The 24,010-nt window shown below is 40.2% G+C and overlaps 1 protein-coding gene across 1 annotated transcript in view; it reads right to left on the bottom strand.

The window, feature by feature from the left end:
- Positions 1-24,010, bottom strand: part of RSRC1 (arginine and serine rich coiled-coil 1) — a 326,480-nt gene that overhangs the window by 6,301 nt on the left and 296,169 nt on the right. Inside the window, exon 8 of the mRNA XM_040974857.1 lies at positions 4,593-4,699. Coding sequence (XP_040830791.1) covers positions 4,593-4,699 — 107 coding nt within the window. The remainder of the gene's footprint in view (positions 1-4,592; positions 4,700-24,010) is intronic.

Genomic DNA, 24,010 nt, shown 5'->3' with positions numbered 1-24,010 from the left:
CTCACTTGCCAGTCAGGTAGGCCCTTCTTGATGTAATGTTGGATTTGCTTTGCTAACATTTTGTGAGGTATTTTTGGAACTATGTTCCACCAAAGATATTGGTTTGTAGCTTGTGTGTGTGTGTGTGTTATATTTTTGTTCTGGTTTTTCTATCGGGGGATGCCATTCTTGCAAAAAGAATTTGGTAGAGTTCTGTCCTTTGGAACATTTTGAAATACTTTGAAACCATTAAGTCCTAATTTTTGATACGAGACTTTTAATTACTGCTTCAATCTCATTGCCTGTTATAAGTCAAATTACACATGAAGGAAAAGTGTGTTAGACTAACAGCCAGAAGGCCAGAACAGCATGTATACTCTAGGTTTCAAAAATGAACATGCTCCTTCAGAAAAAACTCCTAATGAAGGATATTCTGCCCAGTAAAGCTATTCTTTAGAAGTGAAGGGGAAACCAGTAAGGTATTTCCCAAACAAAAGCTAGGAGAATTCACTAAGAGTAGACTAGTTTTACAAGAAATTCTGAAGGCAGCCCTGCATCAGAAGTAAACACTGACAATACAGGACAGTACCGCATTCACTAAAAATTAGTAGCCAATCAACAAAGTAACAGGAGGTAGTTTTTATCTATCAATATTAATCTTTAACATAAATGGATTAAGTTCCCAGGCAAAAGACATAGCTTGGGTGAATGGATTAAAAAAACAAGACTAAGACCCAGACTCAGTGGCTAAAGTCCTTGCCTTGCAAGCCAGGATCCCATACGGGCACAGGATCCTATCCTAGCTGTTTCACTTCCCATCCAGCTCCCTGCTTGTGGCCTGGGAAAGCAGCAGAGGATGGCCCAAAGTCCTGGGACCCTGCACCTGTGTGGGAGACCCAGAAGTTCTTGGTTCCTGGCTTCAGATCAGCTCAGCTCTGACAGTTGCAGCCATTTTGGGAGTGAACCAGTAGATGGAAGATCTTTCTGTCTTTCCTTCACTCTGTATATCTACCTTTCCAATAAAAATAAATTTTAAAAACAAAACAAAACAACAACAACAAAAAACAAGACCCAAGTATGTGTTGCATGTAAGAAACCTTACTTCATAGGTAAAGGTATACATGGCCTGAAAGTGAAGGGCTGGAGAAGGAGCTACCACGCAAATGGAAAGGGTGGCAGTAGTTATATTCAGATCAGGTAAATCATACTTTAAATTAGGAACTGTGCAAAAAGAAATAAAAAGCATTATATGTTGGTAAAAGGATGGATTCAGAAAGAAGATACAACAATCATGAATATGTCCCTAAATCAGATCCCCCAGGTACGTACTGGAACAAGAGGGGGAGACAGCCTCCAGTGCAGTAATAGTGGGGACGTGAACCCGCCACTGTCATCAACGAACATATCAGCCATGACAGAAAGCCGGCAAAGGCAGCCAGGGCTGAGCCACGCCATCAACGAACGGGATCCAGCACAGGCCTGGAACATCTTACCTAACAGCTACAAGCATACATTCTCATCGGCACATGGAACATTTCCTAGGGTGGACCATCTATTAGGACACAAAGTCACAGCATCTTAGTCTACCCAAAACTAGAAATCAACAGTAAAAAACATACAGAATTTCCAGAGAAATAAAATATTGTTTTGATAGACATTTAAGCAAGTCTACGTTAGATTGGAGAGCTCTCTTCTCATATTTTGGAGCCAGGGCCACAAGCATGTGTGTGTTTCCATGGCTACGGCCCTCATGCTGCACTACACTGACTCTGTGAAGCTGTGCAAAGAGAATAGCAGAAAGTGTGCCAACTCACTCAGGTCAAGGATATTAATTTTCGGTGGTGTACATTGCCTTACGGAGACTGTATGCATTGATCATTTTCATGATTCAGCCATGCTATGACAGAGCTTAGTAAGGAATGGCGGTCCAAGTCAAATTGCTTTGAAATCATGTGGTGTGTTACTATTCCGAGTGCCAGACATGATCCAGCCTTTCAGATGGCCAGGGTAACACCACTGTTTTACATAAACCAAATCTATTCATTTTAGTTTTACCTGTACAATACCTTAATGTTTGCTGTGAGCAGCACATAAGCACATATTTGTATAAGGTGACTCTTTCAAGGGTTAGGCCTGTAGCGGAATTATTAACTAATACTGCATAGTTTAATAATGCGTGGAGAGACCAGACCTGTTGACTGCTTTATGAAAACTGACAGAACAAAGTTTCCATTGCCACAAAACCTCAGCACGGCCATTATCAAAAGTGGCTTTGAGTAGCACTGCCACCTGGTGGTTTTGTTTGGCATAGTTAGTTTCATGACATAGTTTCCAGCAAAAGAACAAAAGGCCAGGTTCCCTAATGATACACACTCAATTAGTTATCCACTTGATGCAACAAAAGGGGTGAATAATTACAATCAACTTTTCTGTAACAGTCTGAAAACAGTTCTGTCTTGGTTCTTGAAGTTAATGATACAATGCTAAAGCTCAGATGCTGGGTAATTCAGTAGACAGGTGATTGCTGCTATGTGCCAGGTCAGCCCATCATACCTCCCCGGGACCTAGATGAAACAGTCCTTAGGATAATTTGCCTCCCCTTTGCTAAGTAATCTCCTTATAAATAATTCAGTTTCTTGGACATCCTGAACTTCGTCTAATATTGCAGACACAGATATTTTAGAAACTAACAAGGGATATCACCTACAACTAATATATTTCCCTTCTATTTGTATTTCAGGAAAATGTCAATGTGTTCATTGCTAGCCTATTACCGCTGTTTTGATCATTTTAAAGTGTTATGGCTAATAAAAAAAGCCTAGCGTTGGATGAGTAAGACTATCCTGTTTTACATTCATCAACAAAATACTATTTCCTGATGCCTTTTAGCCTATTTCCCATTGGCATCACTTTCTCTCTTCCAGAGAACACTTTCTGGAAAGAGAGGCACTCAATTAAAAATAAGTTTAAAGAGAAACACTAATTATTAGTATCAAATAGGAAAAATCCATATAGAAAAAGACCCAGTATGTTGACCATGGAAGAACAAGTACTTCTGAAGAAATAAAATGTTAATATGTTAAGAGAGTCCAGCAAGAAAAGACAAATCAGGATGAACTTCAGAAAATAAATAGTAGGGACATAAGTGTAGCAGTAAATGCCTGATCTGGGTGTTGTGTCAGAGCAGGTACTGCAGCCACACGGAGTGCCTGGTCGTGGCCTGACTGCTCTCTTTCCGTTCCAGCTTGGGGAGGCAGCAGATGGTGGCTCCGCCACGTGGGAGAGTCAGAGGGAGCACCTGCCTCCTGACTGGCCCGGCACAGCCCCAGCTCTTGGAAACATTTGGGGTGTAAGTCAGGGGATGGAAGATTGATTGTGTGTGTGCGCACTGCCCCGTCACTCTGCCTTTCAAATAAATAAATCAATCTTTAAAAAAGACATTCTACAAGCACAAAGGGCTTTGCAGTATGTAAGGTCAATGGGCATGCGTAGTTATGATTGTGCATTCATAGTTTTCATTTTTCAGCCATTGTGATGACAAACTACCAACGTTCAAGTGCAATCAGCATGATGACAACACAGGAACTACGGATTCCGCGAGACTGTGGGATCCTGACCCTGGCACACAGCGCACTGTCAATTTCTGTATGTTGAAATAATGAAAAGACTTTCTTGTAACTAGTAACAAGAATGCCAATGAAAACAATGTGTGCTGTCACTTTTCAGGTGAGTAGAAATGTTGATGGCTCTAAGTCCCTGGGTTACCCATGGTGTGAGAGGCACACATCTTGCACTTTCGGGCGGGATTTGAACACGTATAACACTCTGGGCAGATGGCGTTGGATACACGGTAATAAACAATATGAACCTTTAACAAATAATTCCATCTTAAAAATTATTTTAAAAGGTAGTAGTGGATATTTGCAAACACTCATATCTCCACACTTGGGACTGTTTAAAATCTTGTATCAGAGGAAAATAGTTATTATCTTCATTAATTACATAGCCATGAATATCTTTATAGCTAATGTTTCAGAGTAAGTGGTAACTAGAACCACATCTTCGCCATGTGGCTCTTATTACAGAATGCATTTTTACATTAGGATCTTTTCCTACTAGGGAAACAAGCAAATTCCTACAAGCAGTTTTACCAATGAAATTCAACAGAACCACAACGCCAATGAAAGGTCCTTTCACTACAGCTGAGTAAGTGACACTCATCTGAACAAAGACTGGAGATACAAAGTACTGTTTGGGGAGCAATTTCTAACTTTTCTCTAGTACACAATTAAAAAAACCATATTATGTATTAGAAAAGAAAATTTATATGTTCATCAAATATATATTGCTTAGAGAACCATAAAGTTGAATCTTTGTATCTCCCGTGAATTGTAAAATAAAAATGGCATCACACACATTTTTACAGTATATTTTTATGAAAGTTAAACTTGAACTGATTCTCACCGATTCATTCTTTCAATAGCATGCCTGACATTCTCTCATCCCACTTCATCTATTAGAAGCAACAGTTACTTTTCAGTAAAATCCATTCATAAAGCATCTCTTCAGCTGGAATCCAAAGCCTGATTCACAATACTTGGATGGAAACTTACCTTTTTGACTTCTTTACTGGATCTGAATGTCTGCTGAATAAAAGAGTCACTTTCAATTGCTTCAATTTCTTTTACTCTTTTTACTTGTTCTACCAGGGTGGCTTGGTCTAGGAAAAGAGTACAATGTCAGTGCATCTCAGTACAAGGTTGTTAATGCCACATCTAAGCACTGCTTTTTTCCCTATAAGACAAAGTTACTATATATGAACCTGGATGAGAAGAAAAGATATTACAGCTTTACTATAATAAGAAACTTTTCTTTCTCCCCAAGGCTCACAAATGTACATTCCTAGGAAGCAAGACACATCTAAAACCTAAAATATTACTGAGAAGGAACTGTTGATTCTAGGTGACCTGGGCCAATACAATGAGGGGCTGGCAAGTTTCATGTAACGTCTGATGTGCCTGCGTATCGTTGAGCGGGATAAGAGCACATCGACCCAGCAGCGGTTACGAGCACCGCCTGCCACTCCTCAGCATCTGCCCACCCTTAGCTCAGTCGGGAGCATTCTGAGTATTTAAAGTTAATCCCAGAGTGCATCGTGCTGCCCCTCCTGTTTTAGGAGCTATCTCTAACAGAAAAGGCTTAAAAACAACATAATCACAATATCACTCTTACAACTAAAAATATTACCAAAATGTCTTCAATGTTATTTACAGTTAATCTTTAATCTTCACCTATTGTCTTTAAAAATATTTTTTTAGGTTGGTTTGTTTGAAACAGAATTGGAACGAGTCACACGCAGCACCTGAGCAGTGAGTCTCGTCTCCTCATCACGTACCGTGCGTCATGCTTCTCTCCCATGGCCACTTAACTTTTAAAGCACCTGAATCATTCATTCTATAAGAATTTTGGTATTCTGGATCTGGTTTATTCTCATGGTATCATCTAACATGTCATTCTATCTCCATACTCTGTATAAACCAGTAATTAGGCAAAGGGGTGGCTGTATGTAGGCTTGGTTTCTTTTGGTCAAACAGTGACAATATGATGATAATTCCTGCTGCTCTCCTATTCCAGCACGTGCTTCTTCCACTGCTTGTGACAATTACGACTGTCCGATGAGTCTCACTTCACGCCTTCTCTAACAAAGTGCTACAGCGGTATTTCAGTTAACGTTCTTTAACAAAACATTTATTTATTTCTTTATTTATTTGAAAGTCACCATTATAGATCTTCCAGCCAATGATTCACCGCCCAAATGGCCAAAACAGCTAAGCCTGCGCCCAGCTGAAGCCAGGAGCCAGGAACTTTATCTGGATCTCCCAAATGAGTGCAGGAGCCGAAGGAACTGGGTGATCATTGGCTGTTTCCCGGGCGTACTCGCAGGGGACTGAATTGAAAGTGGAGCACCTAGGCCTTGAACTGGTGCCTGCATGGGACAGCGGGACAGCAAGCAGGCAGTGACCTTCCATGCTGCACTACAATGCAGGCCCCTGAAATATTGATTTTCTGATTTTTTTATTCTTCCTGAATTCATTAGCTGATCCCTTTTTCTCTCTTCCTCTCTCTTCCCTCCCCTTCTCTAAAGAGTTACTCATTTTTTCTTTGAAAGGCAGATTTGCAGAGGGAGGAGAGAGGTCTTCCACCCACTGGTTCACTCCCCAAATTCCTGCAACAGCCAGAGCTGGGCTGATCTGAATCGCTGAGCCAGGAGTTTTTCCCAGGTCTTTCACATGGATGCAGAATTTCAAGGGCTAAGGTCAAATTGCTTTCCCAGGCCGCAAGCAGGGAGCTGGAAGGGAAGTGGAGCAGCTGGGACATGACCCCGCACCCATATGGGACGCCAACGCCACAGGATGGAGGACTGGGCATGGAGCCACGGCACTGCTCCCTGATTCTTCTTTTATGAAGAACTTCCTCATCACTGTGTGGTGACCTGTGCAGGCTCGTCACAATTACTCGCTTCACTCCTTTTCTTTATATGTTGATTTGGTCCAGAAGTGATCAAAGGTGAACATTGGGAATCCAGGCTATGGCACAGTGCTGCGCTCACTGGCATCTCAAGGCCTTCACCACTGGAGGACTAGACTCAGCAACAGTTATCTTTAGACGCCATGAATGAGATTCTGCTGATAGTAGGAATCAAAATGAAAGACTGTAAGACTGTAGCAATCTTTCCTTTGTGGTTACCTTTTCTCTGATTCTGGGGAGTGATGTGCTGTGGGGGCTGATGCTGCCTGTGCCGGGGCTACTCCTAGGGGTGCCGGCCCGACTCCTGGCTGCTTCACCTCTCCTCCACGTGCCTCAGAAAGCAGGGAACGCGGCCTGGATTCTTACGCCCCCAACACTCACGTGGGCGACTGAGTTGGAGTTCCAGGCCCCTGACCTCAGCCTGGCCCAGCTCTGGCCATTTTGGCCACTTGCGGAGTTGGAGCAGCAGATGGAAGACCTCACGTTCTCTCTCTCTCTCCCTCTCTCATCTATAACTCAGCTTTTCAAATAAGTAAATCTTCAAAGAAACACAAAACAAAAAACTTTGGCCTTAATAATAATATAATAAAAAATACTCACTTGCCTTTTCTAATACTTGAGTCAGGGTTAATTTATTTCAATTAAGTCTTTATTTTGTGGTTAAGTTTGCTTTTGAACTGCAAGAAGCATTTACGTGAGTTTAAGGCCAAAACTTAAAGACAAGGTCAAGGTCTTCAGGGAGTTCTGGTTTCTTCTATCTCTTGCCCCTCCTCCTCTCCCAACCTATAAATGGCCATTTATTAGGTCTGAATTTATCTATTATTTATTTCTGAAAATATAAGCATACAGACTCTGAACACACAAAGCTAGTGCACTGTCTACTCCTATGTGCCTGCACTGCTCTTGTTCTCACTTCCTAGGCCGGAGAGACGTTCTCATTGTATTTCACTGAAGCATTTTAATCCATTTCATGGTTTTATGGCAGGTTTTTTTTTCACCAGGATACTACTGACACTTAAACTGCTTCAAGTCTGTTGCCTTACAGTTAGTGCTTTGCCGCATCCATGTAGCATTTCCTATTTTTGATTTTTTTTTTACAAGTCGGATAGGCAGAAAAAAAAAATACAACATACAGCTCACATCCCTGCTGTTTGCTCCATGCTGTGTAGAAGTATAGCTGAAATGGGCGTCGTTACATAGTTACGGCAACTAAAAACTGTGGGTTCAAGATTTCAGTCATTGGTACTGGATTTACTTTCTAGAAATGACTGCAGGAGCAAGCATTTGGTGCAGCAGTTCAGATGCCACCCGGAGCCCCTGCATCTGGCGTTACAGTGCCCAAGTCTGACTCCAGGCTCCATGCTGGATTCTGACACCCTGCTGATGCACACCCTGGCAGGAGGCCAACGACGGTTCAACTGACTGGTTCCTGCAATCACGTGGGAGACTTGGGTTAAATTCCTGGCTCCAGCTTTGGTCTTGGCCTCGTTTTGGCTGGTTTAGGCATTTGGGGAGTAAACCAGTGGATCGTACCTGTTCCTCTGCCTTGAGAAAAAACACTACTACTAATAAAAAATACACACACTGTAATAACAGCTTCTGACAGGAAGAAGAATTATTTACATTAAAGAAATTGCTGCATACCACAAGCTCTAGGCTGAAGAGGTTAAATGTTGCTATAGACATAAAATAAAGAGTATGACAAGAAAGTTGGCTTCATAAATTAGGTAAAAATATTACCTGCAAATTCTGTTTGAACTTTTGGCTAATCACAAATTATAATTACCTAGTCTTATGCAAGTTTCAATTTATTTGTGGGAAAGTTAGCTCTTTCACAGCTGTGTCCCTGGCAGCCACAAGCAGTCTTTTCTTAGGTGAGAGCGACACATGGAATGCTTGCGAGGAGCTGCCACCATGGCCAACACGCCTGTCTTTGGGACAGTGCTGTGTCCGGCACGCGTGCTGTCACAGTGGCACTGAGCAGAGTCCCACAGACCTTTGGAACAGCTGCTATGAACTCTAATTATGCCACACACTCAAAAACAACCTTTGTCCAGCTAATATTTTAACATGAACACAATTACACGTATACAGTAATGTCAATATAGGGAAAGTCACAGTGGGTACCACTCCACGAGAGCCAGCTTTAATGTCAATATGAAAACATTTGCTCCTCTAGATCTTAATTAGTTTCACTAGGATTATTCCATAATCATGAATTCCCAACCAAGAGACATTATTTCTGACTTCAGGACGATGTCTCATACATATCAAGTGCTGGGTCCCTTGGAATTTATTCTCTAACATATCCTCCAATTTGGATTTGCAAAGCACATCATTAGTACTAAATGTCAGAGGTGAACTTGCAAACAGGAATTGATGTCTAAGACTTATGGTGTTTATAGCTTCAAATTTGGGCATACAACCAGCTCCTGGTACAAATAACAGTGTTACTATGGATGCTGGGCTAGGGTTAGTATGCTTAACAAATAGCAGTGCTGAAATTATAAAGAAAACAGGGAGAAAGATTAGAGAAAAACGGAACATTTTCACTGAGCTTCTTTAAGACCACTGCAGGAATAACAATGTGGCAGGCAGATGGGAGGAAGCCAGTTTGACCGACTTTCAATTTGAAAATAAACCTGCACAGCTTTTATCTTTCAAGGTGGAAATAATTTTATTAGTTGCAAGAAAGTGATATTTAAATCAAAATTTGAAAATTCATAGAAGATACACATTTCAGCCCTTTAATAGTCTAATTCTATGCTATCTGAAAACAACATAGACTAAAAAGTCAACAATCCACACTACATTTTTTCCCACTTGTTTCTTTACTCAGGCCAATCTAGTATTTAAAATTCATGTATTAATTTCACATTTGTGAAAAATGTGTCTTATTGGTAAACTAGTTACCATTTATATAATAGTAACCTGTATTCATCAGCCATGAGATAAAAAGACAAGGGACACTCACTGAGAATCAAAATGATAAGCAGTAGCACTTGATCATTTTCCAAGACAAACAAAATAAGTTGCATGTTACATGTTGTTTGTCAGATATCACAAGGGACATTTATTTCACAGTAAAATAAGTAACAAGGGAATAAAAAAGCCAAGTCATTGCAGATGAAAAGAATCAATACTAAGTGACTGCAGAAAAAATACTTAATTCCTTTTGTGATAAAAAATTTAAAACAAGTATTTTTATTAGTTATTATTGACATTGCATTATAAAAATTAATCCCCCTACTTTACATTTGTAATGAATTTTATGGTTACAAAATTTTATTTTAAATATTATCAAATAATGTACAAGATTAAAATTGGTAAATAAAGAAATGAAAATGCAATATAACCTTGCATTATAAAGGCGAATTTTTATTCTGCACTTGTGGATTATAAACAGATCTTCCTCCTACAGCAGCAATGACACACTGTGAACAGCAGATGGCGCTATTGCCCAAGATGTAATGGGGTAAAAGGCAAAGAATCATGAGATACACCAAGATCTTCTGTTCAACGGACTCCTTTTGAATATTAATATTTTATGAATCTTCCCAAAGTTAAAAAGCACTTTATGATACAAGGAATTTGGGTCACTTGGCTTCACATTCACTGAGTTACTTAAAATATTCTTCCAGGAAAAAAAATATTTATATACTACCAGTTTTGCTACAAAAAAATGAATAAACAAAAGATTCTCTTATTTTCATATTAAATTGACTCACATATTAGGGAGGAAGAGAAACATCCAAGAATTTCCTTTTTATGTCACACGATAGATTTTTTAAAAGTCTTGAAAATTCAAAGCATTTTCAAATGTTTGAGATGAAAAAAAAAAAAAAGCCAAGAAGCACAAACTTTTATGGCACAGATGGCTGTTCAACAAGATGAATAAACACAAACATCTCATAAAGCTTATCTGGAATTTTACAGTTATTAAAACAATTATTCACAAATATAAATCTCAACAAAACACAGTCAATGGCTTTCCTTTCTCCAACAGTACAATAGGAATGTTCCTCTTAAAAAGCATACACAGTCTCCCCAATCAAAATGCTGGACTCAGAACCCTAACCAAGAAAAGAGAGAAGACAGAACAGGTCAACCAACCATCTCAGCTATATGTTGGCAGCGAAATACTGGGCAAATGGAGACTCTATGATGGACTGTGTCAATCACTGGATTCTTCAAAGACCTCATAGTGCTTGGAGTGGCAAGATTGGCAGCAATTCATAACTGGTGAACTATCAAAATCACTTGAGCAAGAACCTTGGAGCATGCCCTACATCCGGGATCTGGGGAGGGTGGGAAATTGGGTGGGCCTTCTCCCTTAATACCCCCCTTTAAACATGAAGGAAACAATATGGAAATAATAGTCTTACCCACTTTCCTGTAGCCCTTGGACCTTTTTACCCTAATTAACTATGTAAAGATTGTCAAAATATAATACAAAATAAAAAAAAATTTAATTGAAAAAAAAAAAGCATACACAACGTGGGAACTCCGTCTACCTACAACAGCTTCAGGCTGTCCCTGGGGAGAAGCTCTAGACTTGCAAGTTGAGAAAACTTGCTAAGCGCGATTGGGCTTGCTTCGTTGGTCTGTGGGGGCTTATGCCATGGTAGCAGTTTGTAGGTCAGTGAACCCTGACGTGTCCCTAGGGACACCTTTATTGGCGGGATCTAAGAGTAACAGCTTACATAAACTGCTTACAACACCAAACTCAGTCATGCCACAGCTTCAACGCGGTGCGCTACTGGAGAATAATTTCTGCGAAACGTGCTAGCAAGGGCAAGTGAACTGGGCAGCACCGAGCAGCCGCTCCCGTAAGGCCCAGCATTTGATAATACCGTCTCTCTGTCACCTGTGGGCAAAGGGACCTTTTCTGCAATGTGACTGCTGTTAGCACATGTCGTCTGAAGTTACATCCGTCTGTCTCACGAATGCAAGTTTCATCTCTCCAATTACAGAGGACTTTGTCTCTGTGCCAGCTCCACGACTTGGTGGGGTACACTCTACTGTTCAGTGAGCAGTCAAGAAATATTTGTTGAACAACTGACACTTCAAGTGCATTAATGAAACCATGAAAATAGTGGAAATTCATGGGCGAATCCGTTAAGTCATAGGAATCTTCAGCTATCTTTGTTTAGTTACACCCTGCCCTGCGACGGATGTGGCTGGCTTCGTGGGCTCACGCCAGCGGCCCAGGCAGGGGCTGCGCTCACATACATGCACACACTACACGAGGGGTGACGGTCTTGCCCTCTTCACGCTCCCTCCTGTCAACTATTTGATCACATTCAGTATACCACTCATTGCTACTAAACCCTAAGGAGTTGGAAATGAATTCGTTTCTTATGGAGACAAATACCAAGTAAATTAAGTATCCAAGAAACAGACCAGAAGAGGTTTAGGAAGGAGGAAGCAGAGCCAGCCCAGATGCAGTGACCGGGGAAGGAGTCCCCCGGGGGCGAACCCCCTGCAGGAAAGCACCTGGCCCAGTGGGCAAGCCACTTGTTGCCTGCCTGCGGCCCCACCTGAATGACTGGGTCTCCCCGTGGAGATCAGGCTGAGTTCCTGACTCCGAGCTTTGCGCATGCATCTGCAGCTATTTGAAGAGTAAAACAGCATCTCCCTGCCCATCTCTTGTCTCTCAAATAACTAAGAAACATTGTTTAAAGATTTATTTTACTTGGAAGTCAGAGTTGGGGGGGGCAGGGAGGGGAAGGCAGAGAAAAACTGATCTTTGACCTACTAGCTCACTGCAAGCAGGTGCACCCAGCCCAAAGCTGAGCCGGGTCTCCTTCCGCCCTGCACGTGGGGGCCCAGGCAGCTGGCCCCTCTTCTGCTGCCTTCCCAGACCATTAGCAGGGAGCTGCATCAGAAGTGGAGTTGCTGGGAGTCTGACCAGCCCATCCATACCTCAGGCCAAGGCTTAACCTACTACTCCACCATGGGCACTGGCCCCAAATTAATGAAAATCGTAAGAAGGCAATGATTATAAAACAAAGCACACACGAAGGGGTAAGCCTCGCCAACCTGGGCTGATGGCTGTGCTCAGTGCAGGACTGAGGGCCATTACTTAACAGCACTAATACACAATGGCTGTCACTGTTGACATCAGAGTGCCAACGTAGCAACAGCACTGAAGACATGGAAGTGCCTAAGATGTTTTTGTTTATACATTCTGACAGGGTAGTTTAAAGCCAGCGACCTTTCTTGCATGGTTCAGGCAGGCGGCTACTGATGGAGCTAACCCATCCCGGGGTGTGGCTGGGGTCGGCAGGACCGCGGGAAGGCCAGGCAGCAGGGACGGGGCCCGGAGGCAGTGGAGACAGGCCTGCGATGTCCTCAGCTGGACACAGGGTGCTGCAGCCTTGGCCCCAGCGCGGCTGTGCCACCACTGCCTGCGGGGGCTGAGCCACGGCCGCCCAGCCTGCCCACACTCCAGACGTAACACTAAGGACTCCAGAGGCACCTGAACATGGTAGAAACCGTGTTTGAAGGCAGCAGTGTGCTTGAGTCTCTGTCTGGGGGCCTGCAGAAACCTTTAGCTTGGTCTGTATCTGCCTCGCCTTGCTGGGCGGGGGTCACTGAGGCGAGCTTCCCAGGGAAGCCTGTTGAAACGCTCACAGGAGGTCCCGGGTAGCAGAGGCAGGAAAAGCAGGGTGGGAGACACGTGGCTTCGAGGGACTCTGCACTAAGCCATCACACAGTGTCAGCTGTCTTAACTGCGTTACCCAATACCCTCACTGGAAAGATGAGAAACTGAGGCTGAAGGACCTTGGCCACCGTCCCAGGGCTAGTGGTGACAGAATCCAATCCCTGAATTGGGATTCACTCATTATTTCCCAGTCAAATGGCCTCACTCTTGCCAAGCAGCAAATCGTATTTCCTCTATCCCATCCACTTACTAGAAAATAATAAATACTTGTGTCTTGTTCTGACCCTGCATTTTAATGCTGTTCATTCAGTAAAATACAATGTAGCTTTATTTGTAGCGATGTCAGATGTGTTGTCTTTTCCTTCAGGTATTACCTTGAGAGAGAGATTACAGATGTATAATTTTCATATTTTCATGTGTGAAAAAGTTTTAAACATTTAGATGTCACTTTCTAAAAACCGTCATAAGTCAATAAATCAATGCAACATTTCCCCCATCCCCCCATCAAAAATCACCCTAGTATTTTGTCTCTCCCCAAGCCTGCCAGCACCCTCAGAAGGAAGCTGTCACTTTAGAGTTGTTCTTCATTCATTGTGCAGCAATTATTATGACAAAAATCTAGAACAGTTTCTGTGATTTGGCTGGTCCACCAGCCACTGTGCAGCCCCACTACATAAACTAGCGCCTGATGCCTGTTCTAACACAGCAAACCCGGGCACGCAAACCCACTGAGACAGAGGGCTAGCAAATAATAATTCTAGAAAAAGCTAAAGCTACTGGAATCTTATTTTATTAGACGGAAGAAAGGAATATAATTTGAGGTATACCAGATTAATAGGCCAGAACACAGACTCCGCAGTTGCTGTTTGCTGTCCATTTTAATTCTAGAATTCCTACTGACTCTAATTAAAATTCTGTAGATGGAAGAGTTGTATGTTTCTAAGGAGCGTGCAGCGACCGCTGTCTGCCAGCCATCTCCAAACACCCCATAACCACACAACACTCGCCTGTCAGGAGAGCTAACGCAGACACTGTGGGGCACACCGCATTTGTCACTGTGGCTAATATCAGAGATACGCAGCTCTTTTTTCTTAGCACACAAAAGCAAGATATGTAATTCAATGCTCAATTTACCCTTGTCTCGCAGGAGATTTTTTCCCCGCTAATTGATAGAAATTAAGCCATTAATCAAGCCACTAGCCATCATTCAAACCAGGGAAGATGAATACAAACTTTCATCATAACCACCTTCCCCATTTTAGTGTTCATTAGCATTAATTTTTAATGCAATTATGCTATTCTTTTACGCTGAGCTCATAAATTACTGCTCTTTTGTTGCTGGCTGGCCTTGTAAAATCCAAACTAATGCTTTGTGCTCTGATCTTAAAGGCAATTACTAGGTTCTTCTATCTTTTATATCTTGCATCCCCAATAACCTTTATATACAACGAACATCCATGACTGACTGGATGCTTTTTTAGTGCTTCTATTTAAATCTTTTTGTATAGTCAGATGTTTCTATAATAAACACACACACACACATATATCATTCACTTTATAGAAAATAGGTATTAATGAAAAAAACAAGATCTCACAAATTCACATTAACATTTAGGTTAAATTACTGATATTATGGTTTTCATGGTGAAATATATCAACGTCATAGTTCTTTAAACAATTAGAGAAAAAAGGAATCGCGATACTGGGTGACTACTAAAAGCATTCTCATGAGTAGAAATACTAAAAATATTTGTATAAAAAATTACTGAAATTCAAATTTTTTGGATTATTTTCCTAGGAATATTGTTTTACATTTAAATCCTTATTTTTAAAAACTGTGGTAAAACCTAAAAATCAATGACACTGAAATGAAGACTTTTAGAATATGGAATCGTTTATCCAAAAGTATATTTGTAAATGCATGTAACTCGTCCTGTATTTCACAAAGTTTATGCAGCAATTTATTAGAGGTTGATAGAATGAAGAGATGATTGAATACCTAGGGGCAATCGAGATTTAAAAGCAAAATATTCAACTCTCTTCCTGTTACACCCTGGCTTTGTTTTCAAGTTCTGTTGTCCTGCCTGCCCATTAGCTACAGACAGTACGTGTGAGTGGTATTACCAGAAACGAAATAAAACTCCTAGGAAAATGTCGGCCGTGGTGCTGCTGGCAGCAGCCCAGCCATTTCGAGTTACACAACTGCAGCACATCCCTAACACCATGGGATGAGGTAGGCAGTGGGGAGTACATTCAGGTGTCTAATGGGGAGCAGGCGAGAAAAAAAAAAGAGGAAAAAAACAGGTACTGAACTATTCATGTCTTCTGCTCAGAGTGGTGGCTGGCTGGATTCACCTGCCATCTGGATTTCCTCTCCCGGCTAGCTCTTCATTGGTTTTCAGCTTTAATAGAAAGTCTTGCACGAGAGCAGAGGAACTGAGATCAAACTTTCCAAAGGACTTGATTCTCTTAATCAGGGGCCTTGTCAGGTGAGGACAAGCAGACAGCCTAAGCCCAAGGCTCCTGTGATCTTTCCTTCTGGTATCAGAAGCAAAGGGGGTTCCTTCCATACTTTATATTTGAGCATTAAGGCAGGCAATAAAAAGTTATGAGTTCTAGTGCCTTTTGATGAGCACATGGTATTTTGGCTCAGAAGCTTGGAGAAAAGAGTTGATGGACCCATGTACCTTTGTCTTCTTGAACACACTAGAAAAAAACACTGGAATTCAGAAACAAGAACCACCGTGTTTCTGTCAGGAGCTGGCAAGGTGTTGGACACTGCTGGCTGAAGATAACAGCTTCCGTCCACTTCATGGTCCTGGCAAAATGGAATTAACTCTGTGTGCAATTTAAATTTGTACCCAGTTATGAACTGACTGAACCAACTACACACACAGGGATCTGTTGTGTTTACATGCTGTTTTTGCATCTGTTATTTAATTGGATCCTAGAAAGTCATAACTTTACACTGTCAATAGGTAGAGTTGTGTGTGATTATTTTGTTTATTAATCAATTTTACATACAATTTTGATCTTTTGCATGCAGACAAGTGAGGAGAGTGGTAGTAGGCGGGAGTACATGCTAATTCCCTTTCCTAAAAGCAGATTACTTTGCTAATCACGGGCAGCATCTACACTAACATGGAACAAAGAATTCATCAAATGTTTTAGTAATTTTAATAAATTATAAATATTTAATAAAATAGTTATTTAATAAAATAAAACTAATTTTTGAAAAATTAGTCTCCAAGAGTTTCCTTGTCAGTCTCAATCACAGATTTCATGTGAACTGCATACTCTTTGATGTCTGATGTCTTTCACTCAATATGTTTTTGAGATAAATCTATGTTGTTAGGTACATGTGCAGTTTGTTCCTTTTAATTCTGGCAAAATATCTTCATTTTAAAAAAATCTATTCACCCACTAACTAACATTTAGATTGTTCCTAGTTTTGTGGCTTTTGAGAATAGTTACATAACAATCAAGTACAAGGCTTTGTACAAACATGTTTTCATTCTTTGGGTAGTGAATACTAATATAATGTTGGAATTCTTGGGTTGCACGGGAGAATACACTCCCATTTGTAAGAAAACACCAAAGTGTTTTAAAAGAGGCTGCACCACTTTACATTCTACCACAGAGCGTAAGGATGACCCAGGGAGGGGCTCACATCTTCCCTAATATTTGGAATCATCAACTTTTCTATTGTAGACCTATGGGTGACAGCACTTAAAAACCTGCCCCAAGGAGAAGAATTGCTAACCAGAAGTACAATGACCAAGTGCAAAAAAGACAAAGACACAATGAATATTACTGAAGACTCCCCTGCAAAGGAGCAAAACCCTTTGTCAACCTCAGAGTTCACTGAGGAAGACATCAAAAACATGGGGGATAAAAAAATTCAAAACACTTGTTATAAAGTTTCTAATCAACAATGAGAAGCACGAAAAGCAGGCATTCAACAAATTTAAGGAGTATGTCACACTGGAGATTAATCAAATAAAAGCTGATATATCAGAAATGAAGAAAACAGTGGAGTAAATTAAACGTACATGGGAGAGTCTCCAAAATAGAATGAAGGAGGCAGAAGAAAGAATCTTAAAATTAGAAGATATTTCCTGTCACCAGGGGAAAGCAAACAAAAAGCTGGAAAAGCATTCAAGAATTGGAAGAAACTATTTAAAGGCCAAATATAAGAATTATCGGAGTCTCAGAAGGTGAAGAGAAGCTGGGTTTAAACATGTATTTAATGAAATAATAAAATAAACTTTTTTTAATCTACAGAAAGAATTGGGAAACAAGATCCAGGAGAGGCACAGAACTCCACAGACTTGACCAAAAGCAATCTTCATCAAGACACATGATAATCAAGCTCTCTTTAGTTGAACATAAGGAAAAGATCCTTAAATGTGCATGTGAAACAAATCAATTGACCTACAGAGGAATGCCAATTAAATTCACAGCTGACATCACACAAGAAACTCTACAGGCCAGAAGAGAATGGAGCAACATATTCCAGATTCTAAAACAAAAAAAATTGTCGGCCCAGGATAACGTACCCAGCAAAACTTCCCTTTGTCTTTGAAAATGAAATAGAAAGACAAGTTAAAAGGATATGCTTTTTTAAACCTGCCCTACAAATGATGCTTAAAGATGTTCTTTTGGCAGAGAAGAGGAATAGCACCCCCCAAGGCCAAGGCAAATGTGAAGAACATCCCAGCAAAATAACAACGGAAGAGTAAATGTGAGCAACCCATTGCTAAAATGACAGGACCAAATTACCACCCATACATATTAACCCTGAATGTAAATGGCTTAAGCTCATCAATCAAACATCATAGATTAGCAGACTGAATTAAAAAACAAAACCCATCTATTTGTTGCCTACAGGAGACATATCTCACCAACAAAGATCAGTGGAAACTGTATCTCAAGGATTTTGATGTTTTTGTTTTTAGTTTCATTTCTTCAAACATTTTTTTTATCATTAAATTCTTTACTGACTCAGAGATCATACAGTATCATCATTTTCTTCAAGAAGGTTCTAGATTTTCATTTCTTCAATGACACATTAGTCATTCAGTAGTACGTTATTTAATTTCATGGTGCTATAAATTTCTATTTCTATTTCAGTTGTTGATTTTGTTTTGAAGCTTTTCATTTAAGGTGATGTACAGTAACAGTAATGGAGATGGTCATATCCAGTGGCATGTTTAACTTCATGGCATTGTAAATTTCTATTTTTCTTCCTGTTGATTTTGTTGTGGCTTTTCCCTTGGGGGGATGTATAGTGACTCTATAGTGGGCACTGAAATGTGCAGATGTGAGGATACGGTGCAGTGTGCATCTCGACTTCCGGGGCAGGAATGGACTCCTAGTGAAACTGCTGGATGTGTCTTGACAGTGGGATGCCAGATTCTCTGCCACTGTCAATGCCCACAATGATGGACTTATAACTGTTTATGAAAAACTATACTGCTGTAATGATATGGGTGAACTCAGTGGGGGGTGGGGATTTGGAAAGGGGCCAGGGGAAATCACAGATCCTATGGGACTGTATCTTAAAATGACAATAATAGTAAAAAAATTAAAAAAAAAATTTGGGGGAGAGAGGGCAATTAATCTTGTGGTTAAGAATCCTTAATTCATCATGCGTGAGCTTGGGTCCAGTCCTAGCTCAGTTCCTGCCTCCAGTCTGTCAGTTGCAGGCTCTGGGAGGCAGTGGTGATGGCTCAGCAAGTGGGCACCTGCAGCCACATTGGAGCCCGGGACTGAGTTCTAGGCTTGACTCCTTCCCAAACATCTGGGCAGAGCAAGTATGAAGCCGCAGATGTAATTTCATCCTGTCTCTCTGACTCTCAGACAATAAACCAATCAATCTAAAAGAATTATTCCTTTTTTTTTTTTTTAAAGATTGGGTTATTTTTCCTGTAAAGGCAGATATAGAGAGAGGAGGAGACACAGAGAAGATCTTCCATCTGCTGACTCACTCCTAAAGTGACTGCAATGGCCAAAGCTATGCTGATCCAAAGCTAGGAGCCAGGAGCTTCTTCCAGGTCTCCCATGTGGGTGCAGAGCCACAAGGCTTGGGCCATCCTCGATTGCTTTTCCAGGCCACAAGCAGGGAGCTACACAGGAAGTTGAGCAACTGGGATAGGAATGGGTACCCATATGGGATCCTGGTGCATGAAAGGTGAGGACTTTATCCACTAGGCTATAGTTCCAGGCCCACAAATAATTATTCTAAGAATGTCATTATAATTATATCTATGTCTATATTACATCTATATCTATATTTATATTATCTATATATCTGTATTATATAGATAAATCTATATGATGTTATATAGTATATATTATATACCTAGATAGATATAATATAGATATATCTCCAACTATATCTATATTATATAGATATATATCTCCATCTATATCCGTATTATAGAATGTTATTCTATATCTATTCTATAGATATCTATATCTATATTATAAAATGTTATTGTATAACACGTTGCCATAAGTAGGCAATGGTTAAAACAACTAGAAAATTATTGATGCCAAGTTTCTCTTTGTAATTTTGGTTATTGGATACATTCTTGAAGCTTTATTCAGATGGCACACTAATAAAAAAGGCAACTTCTCAAGGATTTTAAAGAACCATGGGTAGGAGCGTATATTTAAGATTTTGGTCAAGGCAACTTCAGTTGTCCTGGAACAGAACTAGACCATACTGAACTCAAGTGGGTAAACAACGCCTACTCCTCTAACTGCTGTTTAAAAAGTACTACACACAAACACCTTAAGCTACACCCTGAAATCTGTAATGATAATTTCTTCTCCATTTTGGATAAGTATTTTGCCAACATTCTGTCTTCATTTCAGATGTTTATATTTCAAACAAATGCAAATAATATTCTTGGCTTTTTAATAATCAAAAAACAACAAATGTCACATACTGTTATTGTTAAAGTCAGGTAGACCCTGCGTTTCCTGTAGGTTGAAACCTAGTTGGTCAAACTGTATCAAGCACTATGTGTATAAGGCCTGGAATCTGCCTGACATGGTTACAAAGACTAAGCTGTGCTCAGAGCTACGAAGAGATGTGTAAATGATTAAACCCTCTACAAAATGGAGAAAGGCTTCATATTTTATTAGACTCTTAATATAGCATGAGCTTAATAAAGCAAACTATATCTAGTTCCCATGCTTGTTAGATTAAACAGAGTCATTCAGAAATGATAAGGATCATAGTGGAGTATAAAGAAATAAAGGAATTAACAAATGGTAAACAGGATGCATGTTAGCCCATTAGTCAGCAACTTGGAAGGAAACTAGTTATAGAAACAAAATACTATTAATATATCCTTTCATATGTTTCTACTGGTATTGTTTTTTTTTTTTAATAACAAACAATGCTTTAAGTCATGTGATTGCAAAAATAAAAGATAACATGCCTGGTAAAGTAAGTGGCTAAGTACTCCAAGGTCTAACTTCACAACTGATCATATTATCAACACTTCTCCCCATCCATCTCATTTAAGACAGAGTTTATACTGACATGTTAGTACTATCTCTGGACAAGGGAAGCCCTTTAGCAGAGATGAATTTATTTCATAGGCAAGAATACATAACACATTTGTTAAAAATACATAAACATTTGGAGGCGGTTGAGGAATTGATGGGAAGACTAGGCGGTGCTTTTCCCAGGAAAAAGGCATGACAAGCGGCTCTGCAGCCATGGGCAGAAGAGGCAACACAAAACTGAAAACAGATGGTGAACAGAACTTAGAACGCCTGCACTTGCCAGTGACGCATGAGGAGGCTCTGTGACTTAATCGCTAAATCCTAATCTCTAACCAGAGCAACACGATTTCCAAGCATTGTACAAACACATCACGTTTTAATTCTTACAGGGTTTGTATCAGCCACAGAGAGGTACCTGGTATTCTAAAACCACATGATCATATGGAATGGGGAGATACATTGCTTGTAACAATCGTTCTGAAGTTTCCCAAAAACAGAGCAGAAAATGTATAATGAGTCCATACAAGTAGAGACCGTATGAACCTCGTTGCATTAGCCAGTTTGCAGTATCTGTAACTGCGTAAGAGTACACTTGTTAAGCTGGAAAATAACTTCAGCTCAATATTTTAAAACTGTAGCAATAAAATCTTAGTTCATAAACACTAAGAGAGATAAAATTTCACATATACACATGTAACACATTTCTAGGCCTACTTAAATACATTTAATAATCACAAAGCTATTAAATAATAATGTTAGCAGTAAAAATAAACTCTTGAAAATAAAACCACTGCAAATCCACAATTAATTTTTAAATATTTCAAGAAGTTTTTATAAGCAGACTCAGGACTTGATTCTGGCAGCCAGATGGACAAGGGAGGTCAATAGTTCAAGAGCAGCGAGGCAGTGATGAGTCGGGCAGTAAGGAAAGGCCCTGGAAGCGATCCCTGTGCAACCATCAGACAGCCATCCAACCCAATCGCTTAGGAAATGCATCTGTGTCTCCCTGCCTCCTCTCCCTCTCTCAAAATCTTGTTTAGTAAACAAATGTACAGAGGCAGTTACTATGTATCTCAAGCAAGAATTACTGACTGGAAAAAGTCTGTTCAAAAGCCAATTACAGGAAGGAGGATTCTTCTAAACAAGAAAGGTTTACTTATTTCTTTATGCACTGACTACAAGGCAATCGTACCTATCTCTTTGTGTCTAGCCAGAGACACTGCAAAGCCATTGGCTATAAGGGAACCTTATCGGGTTTATCAACCATGTTGAAGTTTTCCTGTAAAGTAGGAATGGGCCAAACCAGTTCGAATCAGCTAAACAAATGATACATTTGAAAGTCTAAATGGAATAGTTCAGGCCATACTAAATGTTCACAGTGAATACAGTGTTTCCTGAATGAGGAGTGGTCACTGGGAGCAAAGAACGTGGCATTCCTTTTTGGGGGGGGGATAATTACTTGAAGATTTTCTCCCTAATTCTCTTTCTTTTAGGAATACAGAAGGTACTTGTTCCTCTCTCACATGTTTGCGCAGGAAGCACTTGGAAGTGACTTTCTTTGCCCTTGAAATCACTCAATTAGGACCTTTGCGGAAGGATTGTTTCTATTTCTTCTCCAACTCATGATTCAACCGAAGTGACCACTTCCTTAGTTCTGAAATGCTTCCTTTCAGTTGCCATGATATCATAATCTCTCATTTTCATATAATGGCTCTTCTGAATGTTAGGGTACCCCAAACATAAATTGTGGGCCCCTTTATTTTCTTCATTTTCTCTCTCCAGGTGACCTTTAATTGTAAATACCAATTATAGGCTGATGACTCTCAGATTTTTATAGTTCTACATCTTTCCAAATTCCAGACTCATACCACATCCTAACTTTACAGTAAAATTCAACCAATCCTGCTTTTTTTTTTTTTTCTGAGATCAGGTGTGCAATAAAATTCAAATTCTGCACTTTTATTTAAAAAGTGTTACAAATTCTGACTTCTGCCTAATTCTTCAGCCAAACCTAAACCACTGATGCTAGCTCGGGCGGCCTTCTATGTGGTGCTTGAACACTCTGTTCGCTTTTTATCTTAGGATCTTCATAGAAGCTGTCCCCTTTACCCAGAATGTTCTCTGGATTATCTCATATGCCAGTCAGCTCCTCAGAAAAACCTTCCCTGAGCACTCAAAGCAAAGTATTCACTGTCATTGTCAGGTTGTGATTGAAGCCAGTTAACGATGGAGAAATCAGTTGTGAGGCTATCAAATGAGTTTGGTTTTAAAAATAACGTCTCTAGGAATAGAGTTCAGTACCGTGTGTTGAAGAGAAATATTTGAAAGTAATAAGCACATTCAAGACATTTATTCCACGGAAAATTATAAATTTACCTGAGAAGAAAAAGAGTTAGACAAGCAGAGAGCAGAGTTCTAGTAAACAACACATGGGGTAAGAGATACAGGCGTGGCCAGGGCTGCTAGTTGAGTTGAGTTGGGTGCAGCTGAGAAACTTAAGATGATGAATATTCCATTAGATTGCCAAAGTGAAAAGTACTGGTACTTCAGACAAAAGTTCTCATGAAGCAATCTAGTAACACACTTCACAAGACGATGATGTTTAAATAATGACGTCTGTTTCCTGGGTTATGGAGAATAAAATTCACTGATACATCTGTTAAACACACAAGCAATATCTGATAACTTATTTTTTAAAACTAAATTATGGGGTGGAACCGGGATGTAGCAGTTAAAACTGCTGTCAGAGGTGCTGGCTTCCAACATGGGCACCAAATTCATGTCCTGGCTGCTCCACTTCCAACCCACATCCCTGCCAATGTGCATGTGAAATGCAGTGGAAGACAGCCCAAGTGCTAAGATCCCTGTACTCATGTGGGAGACCAGGATAAAACTCCTGGGTTCAGTATGGCTCAGCCCTGGCCACTGCAGCTATGTGGGAGTGAAGCAGCAGATGGAAGATCTCTCTCTTTCTCCCTCCCTTTCTAACTTTGCTTTCCGAATGAATGAATCTTGCAAAAATAAAATTAAGTATATTGCTGAGACCACAGGAAAAAGAAATTCACTAAAGATGAAAAACAAATAACAAATAATCCTAACCCATGAAGAAGCTGAATTGTCTGTGAAAAAATCTTAGAAACACTACATGATTTAAAGAAAAAGTTTCAATGTTGCACAAAGTGACTTTCTAACTCATTGTATTACACCAGCACTATTCTGTTTCTAAACACAATCAAGAACAGCACAGAAAATGAGAAAAGTTATAGAAGAGCAAGTCACAAATGCAGATGTTAAAAAGAAAATCCTACACAC

Source organism: Ochotona curzoniae, unplaced genomic scaffold, assembly GCF_017591425.1.
Source record: "Ochotona curzoniae isolate NIBS_2020 unplaced genomic scaffold, NIBS_Ocur_1.0 contig_2599, whole genome shotgun sequence".
Classification (NCBI taxonomy): domain Eukaryota; kingdom Metazoa; phylum Chordata; class Mammalia; order Lagomorpha; family Ochotonidae; genus Ochotona; species Ochotona curzoniae.
Note: the sequence above shows the minus strand (reverse complement) of the source record. Positions and strands in the feature narration are given on the sequence as shown.